At 35.4% G+C, this 16,979-nt stretch overlaps 2 protein-coding genes across 9 annotated transcripts in view; one reads left to right on the top strand and one right to left on the bottom strand.

Annotated features, from left to right (window-relative positions):
* The window catches only part of RNF141 (ring finger protein 141), a 42,296-nt gene extending 32,200 nt beyond the window's left edge, over positions 1-10,096 (top strand). For both annotated transcript variants that reach the window (XM_077113984.1, XM_077113985.1), the window contains exons 5-6: positions 2,958-3,065; positions 7,195-10,096. In XM_077113984.1, coding sequence (XP_076970099.1) covers positions 2,958-3,065; positions 7,195-7,345 — 259 coding nt within the window. In that variant the 3' untranslated portion in view covers positions 7,346-10,096. The remainder of the gene's footprint in view (positions 1-2,957; positions 3,066-7,194) is intronic.
* The window catches only part of AMPD3 (adenosine monophosphate deaminase 3), a 57,476-nt gene continuing 41,417 nt past the window's right edge, over positions 921-16,979 (bottom strand). For 5 of the 7 annotated variants that reach the window (XM_077113976.1, XM_077113977.1, XM_077113978.1 and 2 more), the window contains exons 13-15: positions 16,204-16,377; positions 14,429-14,539; positions 10,291-13,406 (exon numbers count right to left, since the gene is read on the bottom strand). In XM_077113976.1, the coding sequence (XP_076970091.1) occupies positions 13,230-13,406; positions 14,429-14,539; positions 16,204-16,377 (462 nt within the window). In that variant the 3' untranslated portion in view covers positions 10,291-13,229. Of the gene's footprint in view, positions 1,860-2,551; positions 3,980-5,915; positions 6,049-10,290; positions 13,407-14,428; positions 14,540-16,203; positions 16,378-16,979 lie in introns of those variants that run through there. The other 2 variants (XM_077113981.1, XM_077113982.1) reach the window with 2 other exon arrangements.

The raw sequence follows: 16,979 nt of genomic DNA, 5'->3' as shown, positions 1-16,979 counted from the left end.
CCCAGCTCTCTTCAGGTAGCACAGCACAGACTCTAGAACCAAGTGTCCTGTGTTCAAATCCTGGCTCCACCCTCAACTGTGTGACTTTAGACAGATTCCATAAACTCTCTTTCCTCCATTTCCTCATCTTTTAAAAGAGGATGGATAACAATAGAATCTGCCTTATAAGTTTGTTGAAAGAGTTAAATTAGGTAATATTAATTAGGTAAGTGCTTAGAACTGTGTCCAGGATATAATAATATGTCTATAAGAGTTAACTGTTATTATTATTGAATTATTACTATACTCTACTCACTGTTTTCAGTGCCTTTGTCCTCTGGAATTCCACCAAACAAGTCTGTTCTCTCTTCCAGAGCTTTCAAATATTTGAAAACAGTGAAATTCTCACTGAGCCTTCTGTTCTTCAGAATATTCATCCCTAGTTTGTTCAGCCTTTGTTTATATGAGACTTTTCTGTGTACTGGAGGCTTTCCTGCATGATCCTTTACCTGGTGATATGCCTTTCAGAGTGTGGAGCCTAGAGCTAAATGACTGTACAAATGGTCTAACGGGGTAAATAAAGCAAGAATCTTCTTCCTTACTCTGATCACTGCATTGTTAAAAACATAGTCAAAAATCAAATGAATATTATACAGGTCTCATTGGTTGCTTCTGTGTCTCTTATTCTTTCATTTACCTCTGTCCAGAATGCCATTCTTCTTGGCCCTCTGCTCCCTACTTTTACTCTCTAACCTTCAGAAGAATCTGTCACTCTTCAGGGAATCAGTTATATTCTCTGTTAATGACACCCAAGTCTAATCCTTAGACCTAGATTATTGTAAGCTTCTCAAAAGTAGAGACCCTAATTCATCTTTGTATTCTCAGGGTCTGGCATGAAGATATATATATATATTATATATTATAAATAATAATATATAATTTATTTATTTATTTTTTCACTCACCAATACTTCAAACCCACCGTGACTAAAATCAAATTCATTAGATCCACATCCATCTAGATTTGTATTCAGTTTCTCCATTTCAATTCTCTGGCTGTCCTCCTGCCCATTACTGAAACATAACATTTAATCTATTACTATTTCCTCAGGAGTTTTCTATTATAATGCCTTTTGGACCAGACCCTGTTTATCTCCCAGGTGAATTGCTGAGATAATTAGTTTTCCTTCCTCTATACTGTCTCCCATACCACACCCAATCAATCTTCCTAAAGCACTGTTTCAACGGGGGTTCATTTCCTCTTGATTAAACACTGATTCTAGTTTGCCTGTCCGAGCAAGTTCAAACTTATTATTTTTACATTCAAGGATCAGATTATCACTGCTGTGTTTAATCTTCTGTCAGTTTCCTTCCTGGAGCATCCTGCCAGCCTCCTTACATATGTACATGCATATATACAAGCTTTTTTCCTACCTCCACAGCTTTGTTTATGTTTCTAGAATGTCCCCTATCAAAATCCTATCATTTTTCACTTCATCTTTCCAACACATTTGAAATATCCTGATCTCTTACTTACTTCTTTAGCACTTGCTACCTGTAAGGCACTTTTTTTTTTTTCCACATGGGCAGGCACCGAGAATCAAACCCAGGTCTCTGGCATGGCAGGCGAGAACTCTGCAAGTGAACCACCATGGCCCGCCCAAGGCACTTTTGACATTTACATATATTTTGTATTTTGTTCAGATCAACAAATTTTAAAGTGCTATTCAGTGTCCATATACAGTGCTTTAAGCACAGCATGGAATTTAAAAACTGCTAGAGATAATTCATACCCTTTATAGCTTATAGTATTGTGTCTATGGTTTGAAACATTCATTTTTTGTAGAATTACAAAAGTAATGTATGCTCAATGAAGAAAACCTAAAAAATATAAGAAAAACACATTTAGGATCAAAGAACGTTAAAATCACTCCAATAAACATTTTTAAAAACCTAAGACAAACTGCTTTTATTCAGAGAGCTTACAAATTATGGAAAGATCAACCAATAAACAATTAAAATACAGGGTCTTTTGTTTCTTATTTTTTTAAACATCTTTTATTATGAAATATACCATATAGGCAGAAAAGTGATAAGTTTCAAAGTACATTTTAACAAGTAGTTATAGAAAAAAAACTTCAAAGTATGGTATGGGTTATAGTTCCATAATTTCAATTATTTCCTTCTAGCTACTCTAATACACTGGAGACTAAAAAGAAATATGATTACAAAGATTCGGTAGTCATACTCATTTGTTGAATCCTTTCTTCTCTGTTACAACTCCTTCCTCTCATAAAATGCCGTTTCTAAGTACTTTGAGGCAAATTTTGGTTTTGAGAGCAGAGAGAAGATATTTTGAACTGAGTTACTGAGGTTGAACTTTACAAAACAAGAGCATAACAGGAAAGGGAAACATCATGTTCAGGGACACTCTGAATTGTGGCTGGAGTAGACGGTTCAACATTTCTTTCATTCCCTAAAGAATGAAAGGGCTCCTTGAGGATGGAAACTGCTTTTTATCTCTTTTGTATTTCCCAGGCCACCTGATACTTAATTTTCTAAGCGTTTATCAGTCTTGTAAGGTCCTATTGGTAGAGTCTGATCTTTTAGAGCCGTGTATTCTGTACAGTGAATAAATCATAGTTTAAATTTATCTATATAAAATCAATACGATTAAAATGGGCTAAGTTATTCAGGAAGACTTGAATGTTTCAAGGTTTTGTCCCTATTTTTTTAATCATTGCAGAATTTTCTTTTGTCCACTCTTTTCTTTATGAAATTTACCCCTCTAACTACATTTTCCCTAATATATTTTCTATCCCTAAAGGATATGTTGATTTACTTTCACATGAATAGTACTGTGCTTTATACTGTGTACACATACATGTTAAATAATGCCATTTAAGACAACGTTTACAAAGTAGAAAGCATGATGGCACAAGAGATTATCAGTGCTTCAGCTCATTTTTCACATTGCAGGGTGAAACAGCTGACTGATGAGGAGGAGTGTTGTATCTGTATGGATGGCCGAGCTGACCTCATCCTGCCTTGTGCACACAACTTTTGTCAGAAGTGCATTGATAAATGGTAAGTTATTTACTGTCTTCCCAGGACAGGCAAAAGCCAAATGGGATACTATATATAAATATACTTTGAAAAGTACAAAAATACTCTATTGTAGTTAAGCATGAGAGATTTTGTTATTTAGTACTTTGTATTACTGGTAAAAATATTTTTATTTTTATACCTAAAGTTTATAAAATGTGAGACTATATCTTAGTTTTGATATTAAACTTTCGCTGTAAAGAGATTTGTTCCAACTTGAGTCTAGACTCAAACAATGTCCTTTTTTCTCCTCACTTTTACAGTTATCCTCTATATATGTTTAAAAGGAGTAACATGAATCCTTGAATATTGGTCTTGGAAGGAATTTTAGCGATTGCTAGTTGAGTTCATTATTTTACAAAATAAGAATCAAAATTTAGGATAACATAATTGACATACAATAAATTACACATATTTAAAGTATATAATTTGGTATTTTTTTATATGTTTTACCTGTAAAAATAATTACCATCATCATCATGAACAAATCCATCACCCCCAAAAGCTACTTCATGCCCCATTGTAAACCCTCCTTCCTGCCCCTCTTCCCTGGTACCTAGGCAACCATTAATCTGCTTTCAGTATCTACAAAATAGTTTGGATTTTCTATAATTTTTATAAATGGAACCATACAGTATGTACTCATTCTGTTATCTTCTTTCATTCAGCATAATTAGTTTGAGATTTATCTATCTTGCAGCAGGTATCAATAGTCATTCCTTTTTACTGCTGATTGGTATCCATTGTATAGATATGCCACAGTTTTTTATCCATTTACCTGTTGATAGACATTTGTATTCTTTCCCACTTGTGACTACTATAAATAAAACTGCTACAACATTTGTGGATGGGTCTTTCCACGGACTTTTATTTTGTTTTTTTTCCTGGGTAAATACCTAGAAGTAGAATGAGGGGATCATAAGTGTATATTTAATTCATTAAGAAACTGCCTACTGTTTTCCAACCCTGATTAATGTAGCTTTAAAATAAGTCTTAAAATTATGTAATGTTTCCTCCAACTTTTTCTTTTTCAAAGCTGTTTTTGGCTATTTTGGATCTTTTGTGTTTCAATATGAATTTTAGAAACAACCTGTCAGTTTCTGCAAAAAAATCCTGCAAGGATTTTGATTAGAATTGCATTGAATAAATAGATCAATTTGGAGAGAATTAATTTCTTAACAATACTGAATCTTGCATCCATGAACAAAGTATATCTCTTCATTTAGTGAGGTCTTTTTTCTTTCAGGAATATTTTGTAATTTTCAGTGTTGCATAGCTTTTGTCAGATTTACCCTAAGTATTTCATGTTTTGTTGTTACTGTTTACATGTTATTGTTCTTTTCCAATTCAATTTGTGATTGTTCGTTGCTATTATATAGAGATACAATAGATTTTTATCACTCTTATATCCTGAAACCTTGCTAAACTCATTTATTAGTTCTAGTAGTTTGTTTGGAGTTTCTTAAATGTCTGAACATCATTTTTTCAAAGACAGTTTTGCTGGATATAAAATTTTAGATTTTCAGTATTTTTTCTTTCAGCACTTTAATGTTGATGCTCAACTCTCGTCTTACTGGCATTGTTTCCTGTGAGAATTCTATTGTCATCTTTATCTTTTTTCCTCTGTGGGTAATGTGCCTTTTTTTCTCTGGCTGCTTTTAAAACTTTTTTCTTTATCACTGGTTTTGAGCAATTTGATTATGGTGTGCCTTAAAGTAATTTTCTTCATATTTCTTGTTCTTGAGGTTCATGGAGATTCTTGGATTTGTAGGTTTATGGTGTCATCAAATATAGAAAATTATTTCTCAAATAATTTTTCTGTCCCTTTCTCTCTCCTGTCCTCTGGGATTCCAGTTACACATATATTAGGCACTTGAAGCACAGCTCACTGATGCTATTTTCTTTCTTCCCCTCCTCCTCCTTCTGTCTTTTTCTGTTTCAAAATTATAGCTAATTTTGCTATGTGTTTTCAAATTCACTAAGTCTTTTCTTCTGCCATGTCTAACTTGCTATTAATCTCATCCAGTCTATGTTTCATCTCTCAGATTTTTGTCATTTTCATCTCTAGAGTTTGATTTGAGGTTTTTTTATATCTCCAGTGTCTCTACTTAATATGTTTAATCTTCTAGTTTTTTTAATAAATGGAATATAGTGATTGCTTTTAATTTTCTTAAATTCTAACATTTGTGTTGTTCTGGGTTGGTTTTGATTGACTTTTCTCTTCATTATGCATTTTTATTTTTCTGTGTACCTGGTAATTTTTTATTGGATGCCAAATATTATGAGTTTTACCTTTTTGGGTATTGGATATTTTTGTATCTCAATAAATTATTCATGAGCTTTGCTCTGGAATAGAGTTACTTGGAAATAATTCAATCCTTTTGGGTCTTGCTTTTATGATTTGTTAGGTGAAGCCAATGCTGTGTTTAGTTTAGGTCTAATTATTCCCCACTAATGAAGCAAGGCCCATCAGAGTACTCTACCCAATGTTCCATGAATTATATGGTATTCTAGTCTGGGTACTATACCCTCTATTCCTTTGGGGTGATTCTTTCCTTAGCCTCAGATAGTTTTCTCACATCTACATACCTATCAGTACTTTGCTGAATAAACTCAAGAGGGACCCTCTGCAGACCTCCAGAGTTTTCTCTGTGTACAGCCCCTGTCCAATATTTTGCCCTGTAAACTTTAGCTGCCTTGGCTTTTCTAGATTCTCATCTCTGTCTCTTCAACTCAGGGAGTCTGCCAAGTTCCACCTAGGTTCTCCTCCTTTGCACCGCAGCCTAGAAACTCTCAAGGCAGTTAGTTAGCTGGGACAGTTACAGGACTTACCTTGTTTGCTTCCTCTCTCTCAGGGATAACTGTCCTTTGTTGCCTGGTGTCCAGTGTTGCAAACTGTTATTTTATATATTTTGTGCGGTGTTTTAGTTGTTTTAGATGGGGTGATAAATCTGGTCCCTGTTGGCTAGAAGCACAGAAGATAATACGTAATTGTCTAATAAAATACCTCTGAGGAACCAGAAATCAATTTGAATAACATTTGTCAGCTCTAGCTTTCACATTTATTTTTTGGAATAAATTCCTAAATATTTGTTCAAAAGCCAAAGTGTTCTTGATATTAATTTAGTTAGTTTGAACTAATTAATTTAATTAGTTTGACCTAATTAAAACATTTTCCCTTGCATGTATGCTTCTGGCTCAAAAATTGTATTTTGAAATTTCCAAAATGTTTGACAAAGAAAAAACCTCTTTGGAAAAACATAATCTTATTTAAGTGATCAGATTAGACTTATTTCCCTATTAGAAAAATTATTCTGCATGTGAAGTATCATCTTTTATTTTAAACCTTAAAAGTTTCCATTTTCATACGATTTCTTAAGATCTTCCTATTGCTTATGAAACCATAGGAATTTGTATCAGACCTTTAAGCATAGTTAATTGTTGAGAGGCATGTAGGTATTAATTAGAAAAATGACTAATATCCTTTCCTTTTGCTGTATTCCCCTGTCACTCCCAAGAAGTTGTTCCTAGAGTAATAACTTCCATTTAAATAATCACAAATAAACATTTATACTTTAAATTTTGACCAAATCTTTCACTGACAAGAATGAGTTTCCTCTTAGAACTCACAAAGATTTTGATTGTAAAAGAAACCTTTACCTACTTGGGTACAGGGACATTATTTGCATCATTGTTTATAGTAGCAAAAGACTAAACAATGCCTAAATGTCCTTCTATGTGGAACTGGCTAAATAAATATATGGTATAGCCATATAGTCTGCATACAGTGGACTTGTGTTAAAAAGAATAGACAGCTCTAACATATGCTGGGATGTAATGGTTTATAGATATATTGACAAGTAAAAGGGCAATGATGTATATATACGGACAAGCTTATCATCTCTGAAAGGCTATATAAGAAACTGGCATCAGTGGTTGCACATAAGGAAGAGAATTAAAGATTGGAGAGACCTACTTTTCACAATGTACACTTTTATGCTGGTTACTTTTTTTTTTAATCATTACATATATTTCTTTTCAAGCAAATCCATGATTTAAAAAAAAAATAAAAAGAAGACTTAAATTTTTCTTCATTTGGCTTCTCTGATAGGAGTGATCGACATAGGAATTGCCCTATCTGCCGCCTACAGATGACTGGAACAAATGAATCTTGGGTGGTATCAGATGCACCCACTGAAGATGACATGGCTAACTATATTCTTAACATGGCTGATGAGGCAGGCCAGCCCCATAGGCCTTGACCTTGGAATGAAGGTCTTCTGTTGTTATTGTGGGCCACAAACACTTTGAACAAGGGGGAAAAATGCAGGGATGTTGTGACCAAGACACAGGAAAGTCTATTTTCCCCACCCGATATTTTTGCTGTTCTGACAGTTTGTCCCCATTTCTTTTGATAAGCTTTCCATGTCTTCCATTTGTGATAAACTAAAATTTGCTACTGTTTTAAACCATATTTTCTTATTATTTATTTGTTCTAATGTATATATGAACCCTTTGTTAAGGTAACAGCAACACTTCCAGATGCTGCTGAAACACCATTTTTTAGGGAGGAATATTCTGGGATCTTTTTTAGTTTGGTTTAAAACAAACCTTGAATGTTAAGATGACGTAGCCAACTAAAAGATAAATTTTTAATGTCTGAAAATGTAGAATATGTCAAAGTGCATATTACTACTTAAACTAGTCTCTCTGCTGGAATCTAAGGGATATCTGTGCCCCCTTGTGGTTAGTTATTGCTTCTTTCGTAATTTTTACTTGAAATGCTCCACAATTACTTTGTAACTTTAGCAGTGTGTTTTGGAACTACATATTTTTTAATTAAGACTTTTTTTGTCTTGCCATGCGTATAATTTGGGTAAGGACTATAAAGTTGGGCATGACCTTGCCTTATAAATGGACTTCTGCTGGAGAATCTTGTTGGCTATTCTGGAAAAAGCTTTGTACAACTGGGAAGCTATTCTAAATGGTTTTTGATAATGCTCACACCTCCTGGAGTTTCAGAAGGAAATTTTCTTCACAGAGATCCTAAATTTTATATATCTGAATTATAACTCATTTAATATGGTTCATGGTGCTTTTATTTTCTTAACTTGAAGGCATCTTTCTGCGCTTGCAAAATCCTCAAATTTCTTAGATTAAGAGGGAAGAAGACAGGATGTAGCTTTTTCACCATAGGTACATAAAACGCCTCTGAAAATTAGGAGATAATTTGGCTTTCTTATAGTTTCATTATACTTCCTTTGAAATACTCTGAAAGAGTATAGTAATGATGACATCATGGCCTTCAGTAGCATCTCAACCATTTTTAAAAGTTTTGCTTATGAAGTAAAATGTTTGTTTTATATTAAATGTCAACATTTAGCATATAATAAAACTAAAGCCTGATGTCTCCTTTAAAAAGTATTTTAACATTCCAGGAAAGTTTTCCATCTTATTACTGATAAATTGCAAATACTACCTTTTTCCTAAGTACCAAGGTCCACAAACTGTTACCGTTTATTTACATAATTTTAGATACTAGGATTTTAATGTACCTATTAAACAGATAAAATAATCCATCTTTTAAAAAAAATGTCTCACTGAGGGTAGCTTGATTTATCCATTGGCATTCATGATGGGGACAGCTAAACACCAAATAGCTCAACACTGACTATGGATATTTATACAAGCAGAGTACTGGGCGCTCTATCATGAACAACCTGGTGATGCGCTTGATGATTGTATGACCTTGAGAAAAGTCCCTTCTTATCTGTAGATTCCTTTTTATACTCTATTTCAGCAGTGGAACCTTTTTTATTCCCCAAGAAAAATCTTATACAGAACCTCTACATGCACACGCACATAAACAAACCCTACCCCACTATATAAAAGTCATATTTTATTATTATAAATGTCTTTACATATTATAATAACTAAATATTGTGTGTCAACCAATGAAAACACATAAAGCATGAATTTGGCAAGAAACGCATTTGTATGATTGGAATTTTTTTTTAATTAATTTTTTTTCACAAAAAAATTTAAATGCGAGTCAAATTTGCAAAGCCTTATCTCCTCCATGGATCCTTAGTATTCCATGGAAATAGATGATCCTCTGAGATCTTTTCCAGCTTTAAGATTTTAAAATGCCCTTTTCGATAGGGCTTACAGAATTTAATTCAGATTGCCAGATTTAAAAATGTTTCTGAAAATAAATATGTTGCTTTACAGATTTTTTTATCTTTCCAGGTATAGCCAATGATTTTATTCCTTAGAATCCTTTACTTTTCAAGGAATTAGGTAACAATGAGCCCAATAACTTGACATTGCCCAAAACTTTTTATTTTACAATTTGAGCTCCAAGACACTGACTGATCTACTGTGAAATATAAAATTTAGCCTTATCAATTAAATGAACACACAGTTCTTTGCTCACTTCATTAAACTGGGTAATAATTCTTTAAATGTGAATATTAGGTAGGTTCTCCTATAATAACTAATTCTAAAAGTTGTATATTTGTTTAAAGGATGAAATGTATAATTTTTGTATTCTGTACAGCCTTGTCTTTTTAAAAATATGAAGTACTTAAATGCACTTATGATGATAGGAAATGTAATGTGTGCCTTCTAGGATTTGTGAAATGGTTTCATGAACTCTTAAGGAATTTGTTTTATAAGCTACAAAGTTTTCCTTATCCTAATTCAATAACAAAGGATTTAGTCATATAATAATGCTGTTGAACTTTAGTTTGAGAAAAATGAATTGATTATGTACTGAACTTAGAGGTTGAGATAACAGTATCTGTTTTATTCTTAGGACAAACTGATAAATTGTGCAATAAATAATCTGTAGCAAGTTAGTTTTAGCTAATTGAAGAGTTTTTTTCTTATTGTGTAATTTCACATTCTTACATACTAATATTTATATCCTTTTGAGAACTGTTTTATATTGTGCTCTGGGAGGTTATGATGTTTGTGTGCTGTGTTTTAAAATATACTTCAAATGGGCTCGATTTCCTTATGCCTAATTCATATTTAGCTAATAAGACTGCTTGAGACTATCTTTTTATTCAGTGATGTTTAACACTGGGAAGTTGGCTTCATTAAAAGGTAGTCTGAAGAATTTGCACTATAATTTTGTTCTTCCTGATTAAGTGAAACATACTTTGTCTATCCAGGAATAAGAAAACTACTTGGAGACCAGGGAAACCAGCTAATTATCCACATTTATTATGGCAACATGATGACAGTATAATATAAACAGTTGACACAGATGTTTATTTGCTTTCATGTCTTTTTACCCTATTGAGCAGTAAAAAAATAAACTATACCCTATGGTAGTTTTGATGGTTACCTTGTAAACTCATTTCAGAAATAAAAGAATGTAGTTTAGAGAGGCATCTAAGAATCTTCATGCTAAGAAGGGAAAGCTATAAGAGAGAGTGGCAGTTTATAATTAAATTTACTAATGCACATCATCATAGGGAAGTATACATTTTGGTATAAAAAACATAAAAATCTCCTCAGAGATACATTTTGATATTTGTGCATATGTTTATAGTTTTACCCTGTCATTGTCTACTTTTCTAAAGAATATGTACTTCTTTCAGGTTGTAGGTGCAAAAATTTCCAAGAAACTATTTGATTATTTTTCCTTTCAATACAGTTAGTTGCACTCAATGATCTTTTATAATAGTTATGGTTCAGGTGTAGAATGTTTAAGTATATCACCAGTATATCATCTTCAGTTATGTCTACAAGCCCAAACAAGTAAAGAGAAAGCCAGAGGGATATGTGATTAACTCTGCTTTTAATCCACAATAAGAGGAGGTAAAAGCCAGAGAACAGGCCTGACAAATACTAACCTAGGAGCTGGGGCTTGTTTCCATGAGGTAAAGAGTTTGAAGTAACTTAAATTAAGCCTTCTAGAATAAGGGGTAACATGCTTCAAAAACTATCTTTTAGAAATCTAGACTGGTATAAAATTACCTTTGGTTTCCAACTTTAGATACAAAGGAAAATATGCATTCACTCCTAAAATGGCCAATTAGGTACAATATAATAAAAATTCAAAGTACAATAGAAAAAGGTATCAGAAAAGCTGGCAGGTGAGATAAAATCCAACAAGTGCTGGCTGAGCAGACAAAAATGATATCCAGGGAAAAGGAAAGGAACATGAGATTCTTTGTTATGAACTTTAACAGGGCAGAATTAGATTAAAAAGTTTAGTACCTGCCGATTCTAGTGAGCTTTAGTTGGCCTTTTTTTTTGTTTGTTTTGTTTTTTTTAGTTTTCAGGGAATGTCATCCATGTCTGGTCAGTTGTTACTGATAACCATCAGTTGTTATTGATAGTTTTTCCCAATGCTCAATCTTTTCATAAAGTAAAAAGCAAACATTTTCTTTAAATAGTATTACATTGAAATCATTTTAAGTTATTGAGCCACTGTCCTGATAAACTAATAATTTTTAAAATAGTTGATACAGATAAAATGACGTGACAAACTGTACAATATTTACTACATTAGCAAAATCTACAAATGGGAGCTTTACAAAACAAATGAATCTCTAAGATAAATGCTGGATTTTCATTCAATTTCATAATTAGCTATAAGATAATGCATATAGGTTTGTGTAGTAAAATGACTACCTTTATAGTTCCATATGCTAACTTGATTAGTGGAGAGGACAGGCATCACAAAGTTATAGGACAAGACAGTCTAAATTCAAATAAGCATTTTCACACGCAAAGAGTTCTTACATTATGATGATTCAAAAGTACTTTCTATCGTCTAAATTTGCCCACAGAAATAAGTCCTTGAGCAGCTGTTAAGTATTAGGAGCACATATCCTTAAAAAGTTGGCATAAGAGAAATTCAGTATACATTTATTGAGCACCCACTACATACTAGGCACTAGTAACACAGATGAAGAGTATATTGGTAAAGCTTAAATTCAAATTGGTCTTTAAAAATGCTTCCCACCTAGCCCTTGTGACCACTATATTTTCTGAAGAAGTTTGTGTATTAAGTAAGGGAGAAATTTCACCTTCTTAAAAATGGCACCAGGTTATAAATGATAAAAAAAAAATTATTACTAACATTTGTGAGGCCTTAAAAGTGGGAAGAAAGACTGGATTAGGAAAGCTAGTTCTAGTCCTATTAACATATTAGCTGTGTGGCCTGGAAAATTTTTCACTTCCCTGACCCTGACTCTTCTTGGTAAAATGAGGATTGGACTACAATCAGAATATTGGAACCAAAAGGAACAAAGATCATCAAGTTCTGTGGTTTTCAAAGTTTTTCCCCCAGGAGTCCGTAGTTCAGATGAAAATATTATATGGAAGCCCCAGTGTAAAACTGATAAAAGCAGTCGCTGAAGAAGTAGAAGCAGCACGCAAAACCTCGGTCATTCATTCCTTCCCTCTCCCACCCTGAAATGGTCTATGAGGAAGATCATAGAACACTGTTTGAAAAACCACTCATCTAATCCAAACCCCACCTTTCAGATGAGGAAACCAAGGCTCAGAATAGGAGTGATTGTTTAATGTGCACATTTGGCTTCCTAAATAGAAAGGGGATGGGGGAGTGGGGGTAGGAGTGGGAAAGAGTGGCTAAATAAAATAATTTAAGAAATTCATAAAAACAAATTGTCAAGAAGGAAGTTTTCTATTTTAATTCTCTTGAAGTAGCCTCTTTACGAAAGGGAGTGTTAAAATTCATTTTGTTTAAGGCAGCTAGCCAGCCAGAGACTGAAATTAATAACCACCAACTACCCTGCAGGACCTAGAGAGGAGTAAGGCCCAAAACTACATAGGCATGTCACTTGGCATTTGACTGTGGAAAATCCTGGCCCCAATAATACAAGCACTCGTGGTTTCAAGAGAAATACTTGGAAAACTAGGACTGAGTGCAGATAAATGCCCAGCTCTCACATCCCCAAGAAGGAGTCCCCATGTAGTACACAGAAATATTAACAGAAGTGGGCCTGTTAGGTCTTAAACAATGCAACCCAAATCACTAATTTAAAAGATCTTCAGAGGCATCCTTCCCATAGAAGAAAGTCCTAGTTTGGCGTCTTGACCACTGTTAGTCACAGTAGACTTCAAATGAAGCCAAAAGATTAAAATGCATGTCCAGTCTTGGACCTATCTGGTCAGGGCTGTGATCTCTTCTGATTTCATGGCATCAGACAGGAAGCTGAGCTCATTGCATAAGGTCTCATATCGGAATGCCATCCGGATTTGAGCAACATTTGTCTTTCGGATATCATTTCCTTCAGGTCCTTCTTTAAAATAATTTTGTCCCAGAAACTTTTGCTTTTCCTGTGGACCAAGAAAAATACAAATGAAATAACATATCTTGGATCCACTTTGTATATCCACATAGGTAGCTTTGACGTTAGCCACAACAAATTAGACTAGACACTGGAAGCAGATTCTCAACAGGACCTCTTTCCCCATAGGCTTTTATAAAATTCATCCAGGGTGTTTGTCCTTGAGAAAGTCGTCCTGGCAACCACATTCATTCCCTTTATTCCTGACTATGTTTCCTTGATCAGGAAGGAAAGATAGCAACTGCAGGAGTTCTGGACACTGAAAAGTCAAAGTGAATAAATTGACTAAATAAGAAGTCCCTCCTGAGATTTGACAAGGGCAGTCAAGAGTGTTCTGTGGAGGGTCAAGCCAAGGAAACAAATTCATGCAGAACTGTGAGCTTTGAACTCCTCTCGCCTTATCATCCAACACCAACTTTTCCTGATGCAGCCCTCTTTCTGTATCAGTGACAGCACCTGGGGAACGTATCCAGGGACCCAGGATACCATCAAGAACAAGGGTCCTCAACCCTGACTCCACATTACAATCACCTAGGAGCCTTAAAAAATTACTGTTGTCCAGGTACCTATATTCAATCAAGGTACTATTCATCTGTTCAAAAAATACTGAGTGCCTAATATGTACCAGGGACCATTTGAGGCCCTGGGGATATAGTGCTGAACAAACATCTATTCCCTATTGGATCTTGCCTTCTGGAGGGAAAGACAGAAAAACAAATAACTAAATGCCTATTACAATGTTAGTAATAATAAATGTTATGAGGAAAATCAAATTAAGGAGAAAGAGGCTGATAGGATGTGTATGGCTATTTTAGAATAGGTGACCCAGGAAAGCCTCTGCCAGGAGAGGATCTAAGTGAGGACAGAGCAGCCATGTGAATTTTAGGAGGCTCCTAAATTTGATTTTGGATAGGATGATTCCCTCCCAGAACATGAGTTTCAGGGTGACAGAGACCCAGCTTGGTTTATCACTGATCCCCAGTGCCTGGAAAGTGCCAGCACACACCATACCTGATGTGAGAGGCCGCTCTGCAGCACACTGTTCCTAGCGATTTCACACAGGTCACACGTGCTTAGCTTCCAGACTTGAGCTGCAATGGCATATTCTTCCATAAGTGCTTCCTAGAGTCCCTCCCAAAAAGTAATTTTATTAGATGGTAGAATATTCATGTCAGTGCTTCATATATTTCTAAAGCTAGACACATCAAATGCATTGCACATTTAATTTTTCTTCAATAACTTCCACGTGGATAAACATCAAGCCTTAAATTACCAACTCATAAAATCTTGTTTGTGTAGAATCTCAATTCACCAAAGAGAAATTAAAAAAAAACCCACCCATTGTTAGCCAGCACCAAGTGCTTACTCTTTTGGAAGCCGTGAGCCCAGCATTGGGGATGGCAGTCTCTACTCTCCTGTGACAACCCCCCTGGTCAAGCACATCTTGAATACTTGCCCTGTAGTTTTGCTTTTTAACACACCATTTTCTTAAGTTTGTCCAAATATAATAGATAATGTGAGTAAATATTAAGGACAGAAATGGAACATTAGAGTAGAAATAAGAAATGATCATGGTGTAAGTAGTGAGATAGTATAAACCCAAAAAAGATTAGGTTTGAGCTGTGGCCTTGCTTTATTTTTTGGAATGTGAAAGGATTTATATTAATCACCTGCCCTTTATCATCCCTTCCCCACCCCATTGCTTCTGTATCCTCAGGCAGTGGTTCTCAGTGTGGTCCAAGGACCTCTGGGGATCTCCAAGACCTTTTGTGGGTGGTCCACAAAGTCCTCCCTTTTCCAACTCTTTGTTGATGTGAGGCCAGATTTCCTTCATATAATTTAATCAAATGACATATCAACAGATTAAATGCAGAAGCAGATAGGCAAATCCAGCTGTCTTCTATGAAGCCAGACATTAACGAGATTTGCAAAAATGTAAAACAATGCCACTCTTCTCAGCAATTTTTTATTTTGAGAAATACATTTTTCATAAAAATTGCTATTTATGTTAACATTTAAGTTTTATTACAGTTATTTTTAATTAATTGATAAATATTTTTAAATTTCTCAGTTAATTTCTAATGGTAAATATCAATAGGTATAATCTGCATAGACGAGCTCTTTGAGACTTGTATTTTTACAAGTCTAAAAGAGACCTGAGCCCACAATGTTTGAGAACCGCTGTCCTAGAAGACTCTGGCTCTTCTATTTTTGTTACTTAGGGGCAGGGCTTTTCCACACCAACAAAATATGCTAAGTATACTTATGGCTGGTCTTCACACATGACATTATCTTTCCTTCATCTTCTCTTTTCCTAGATATCCAAAGTATAATAATAATAACAGTAGTAGTTATAAAAATGGCTGCTAACATTTTGAATACTTTATGCAAGCACTATATTTGACCCTTTGATTCATTATCTTAATGAATCCTCAGGATAAGGGAGAGGTAGAAGTAAAGAGATAGAGACAATTTTATCCCAGTTTTGCAGGTAAGAAGCAATAAGATGGGAAGAGATCAAGTAACTTGACCAAATCACAGAGCTAGGAAGTATCAAAGAAAAGGGAAAATAGAGAAAGGTAAAGAAATGAAATTGTGCCTCCCCAGGTTCAAGGACCCCAAAGAGAAGGCTCCTGGAAGGCATACTTTCCCCTCACCAATAGTTCATCTTTTGTTTCCACTGGGCAGGGCCACCAACCCCAACCCAGAGCAGGTCCCTGAACAGAGAGGACAGGCCAGGACTGATGCCTTTTGGGACCCTAATGTCCCCTCCCCCAAGTCCTCACCTTCGTGTAGTGGAACTGCATAGGGTCATCAGTGGAGAGAGAAACGTGCAGTCCCTTGTGCAGGAATTCCCTCAGAGGGTTTTTGGAATATTCAAGGAATAGACTGTTGTTGCTAAGAGGAGACATGGCAATGGGGATCTGAGCAAGATAGTAGAGATACTGCAATACCGGACTCTGCAAAAGAACACCAAATTCATGTGACAAGTGCCAGAGAGGGGAAGGAAGGAGGGAAGGAGAAAAAATGGAAATCAGGGATCTGAGCAGTGTTTGTACAAGTCCCCAACCAAACCTGAGTTCCCCAAAGCCAGGACGCCCAAATCTCTCCTTTCCCCTGCCTCTGTGTGCATTTCGTCTCTACCTCCTGCGCTCTCTCCCTCTCTGGCAACTGCCCACCTGCCACTGTTTGGAGTGTTCACTCCACTTTAGTTTGACCTCCAAACTAAAGGCACAGGCCCTGGTCCTTTAAGCTGGAGTCTGCTCAGGGCAGGAAGGAAAGCTGGCAGACCCCAGGCCAATTCCACCCAGTGTCAGCTCCCTTTCATAGGAACTAATGGGTCAGTCCAGGAAATGACCCACTTTTATTGTATTGCTTCTTTGATCCCAAACACTTGTTGAGCCTGGAAAGACTCCATCTCCCCAGGAGTAAGCCTTGATAGGGAAGGGGCAAATCTGACAGGGCTATTGTGGGTGTCGCCAGCAGAGAGAGCAGTGGTTTTCTGAGGTCACACACAGAGATGAGACCTGCAGCTAGGCCTCTCCAGGGACCATTTTATGCA

The sequence above is a fragment of the Tamandua tetradactyla genome, chromosome 8 (assembly GCF_023851605.1).
Source record: "Tamandua tetradactyla isolate mTamTet1 chromosome 8, mTamTet1.pri, whole genome shotgun sequence".
In the NCBI taxonomy this organism is placed as follows: Eukaryota; Metazoa; Chordata; class Mammalia; order Pilosa; family Myrmecophagidae; genus Tamandua; species Tamandua tetradactyla.
Note: the sequence above shows the minus strand (reverse complement) of the source record. Positions and strands in the feature narration are given on the sequence as shown.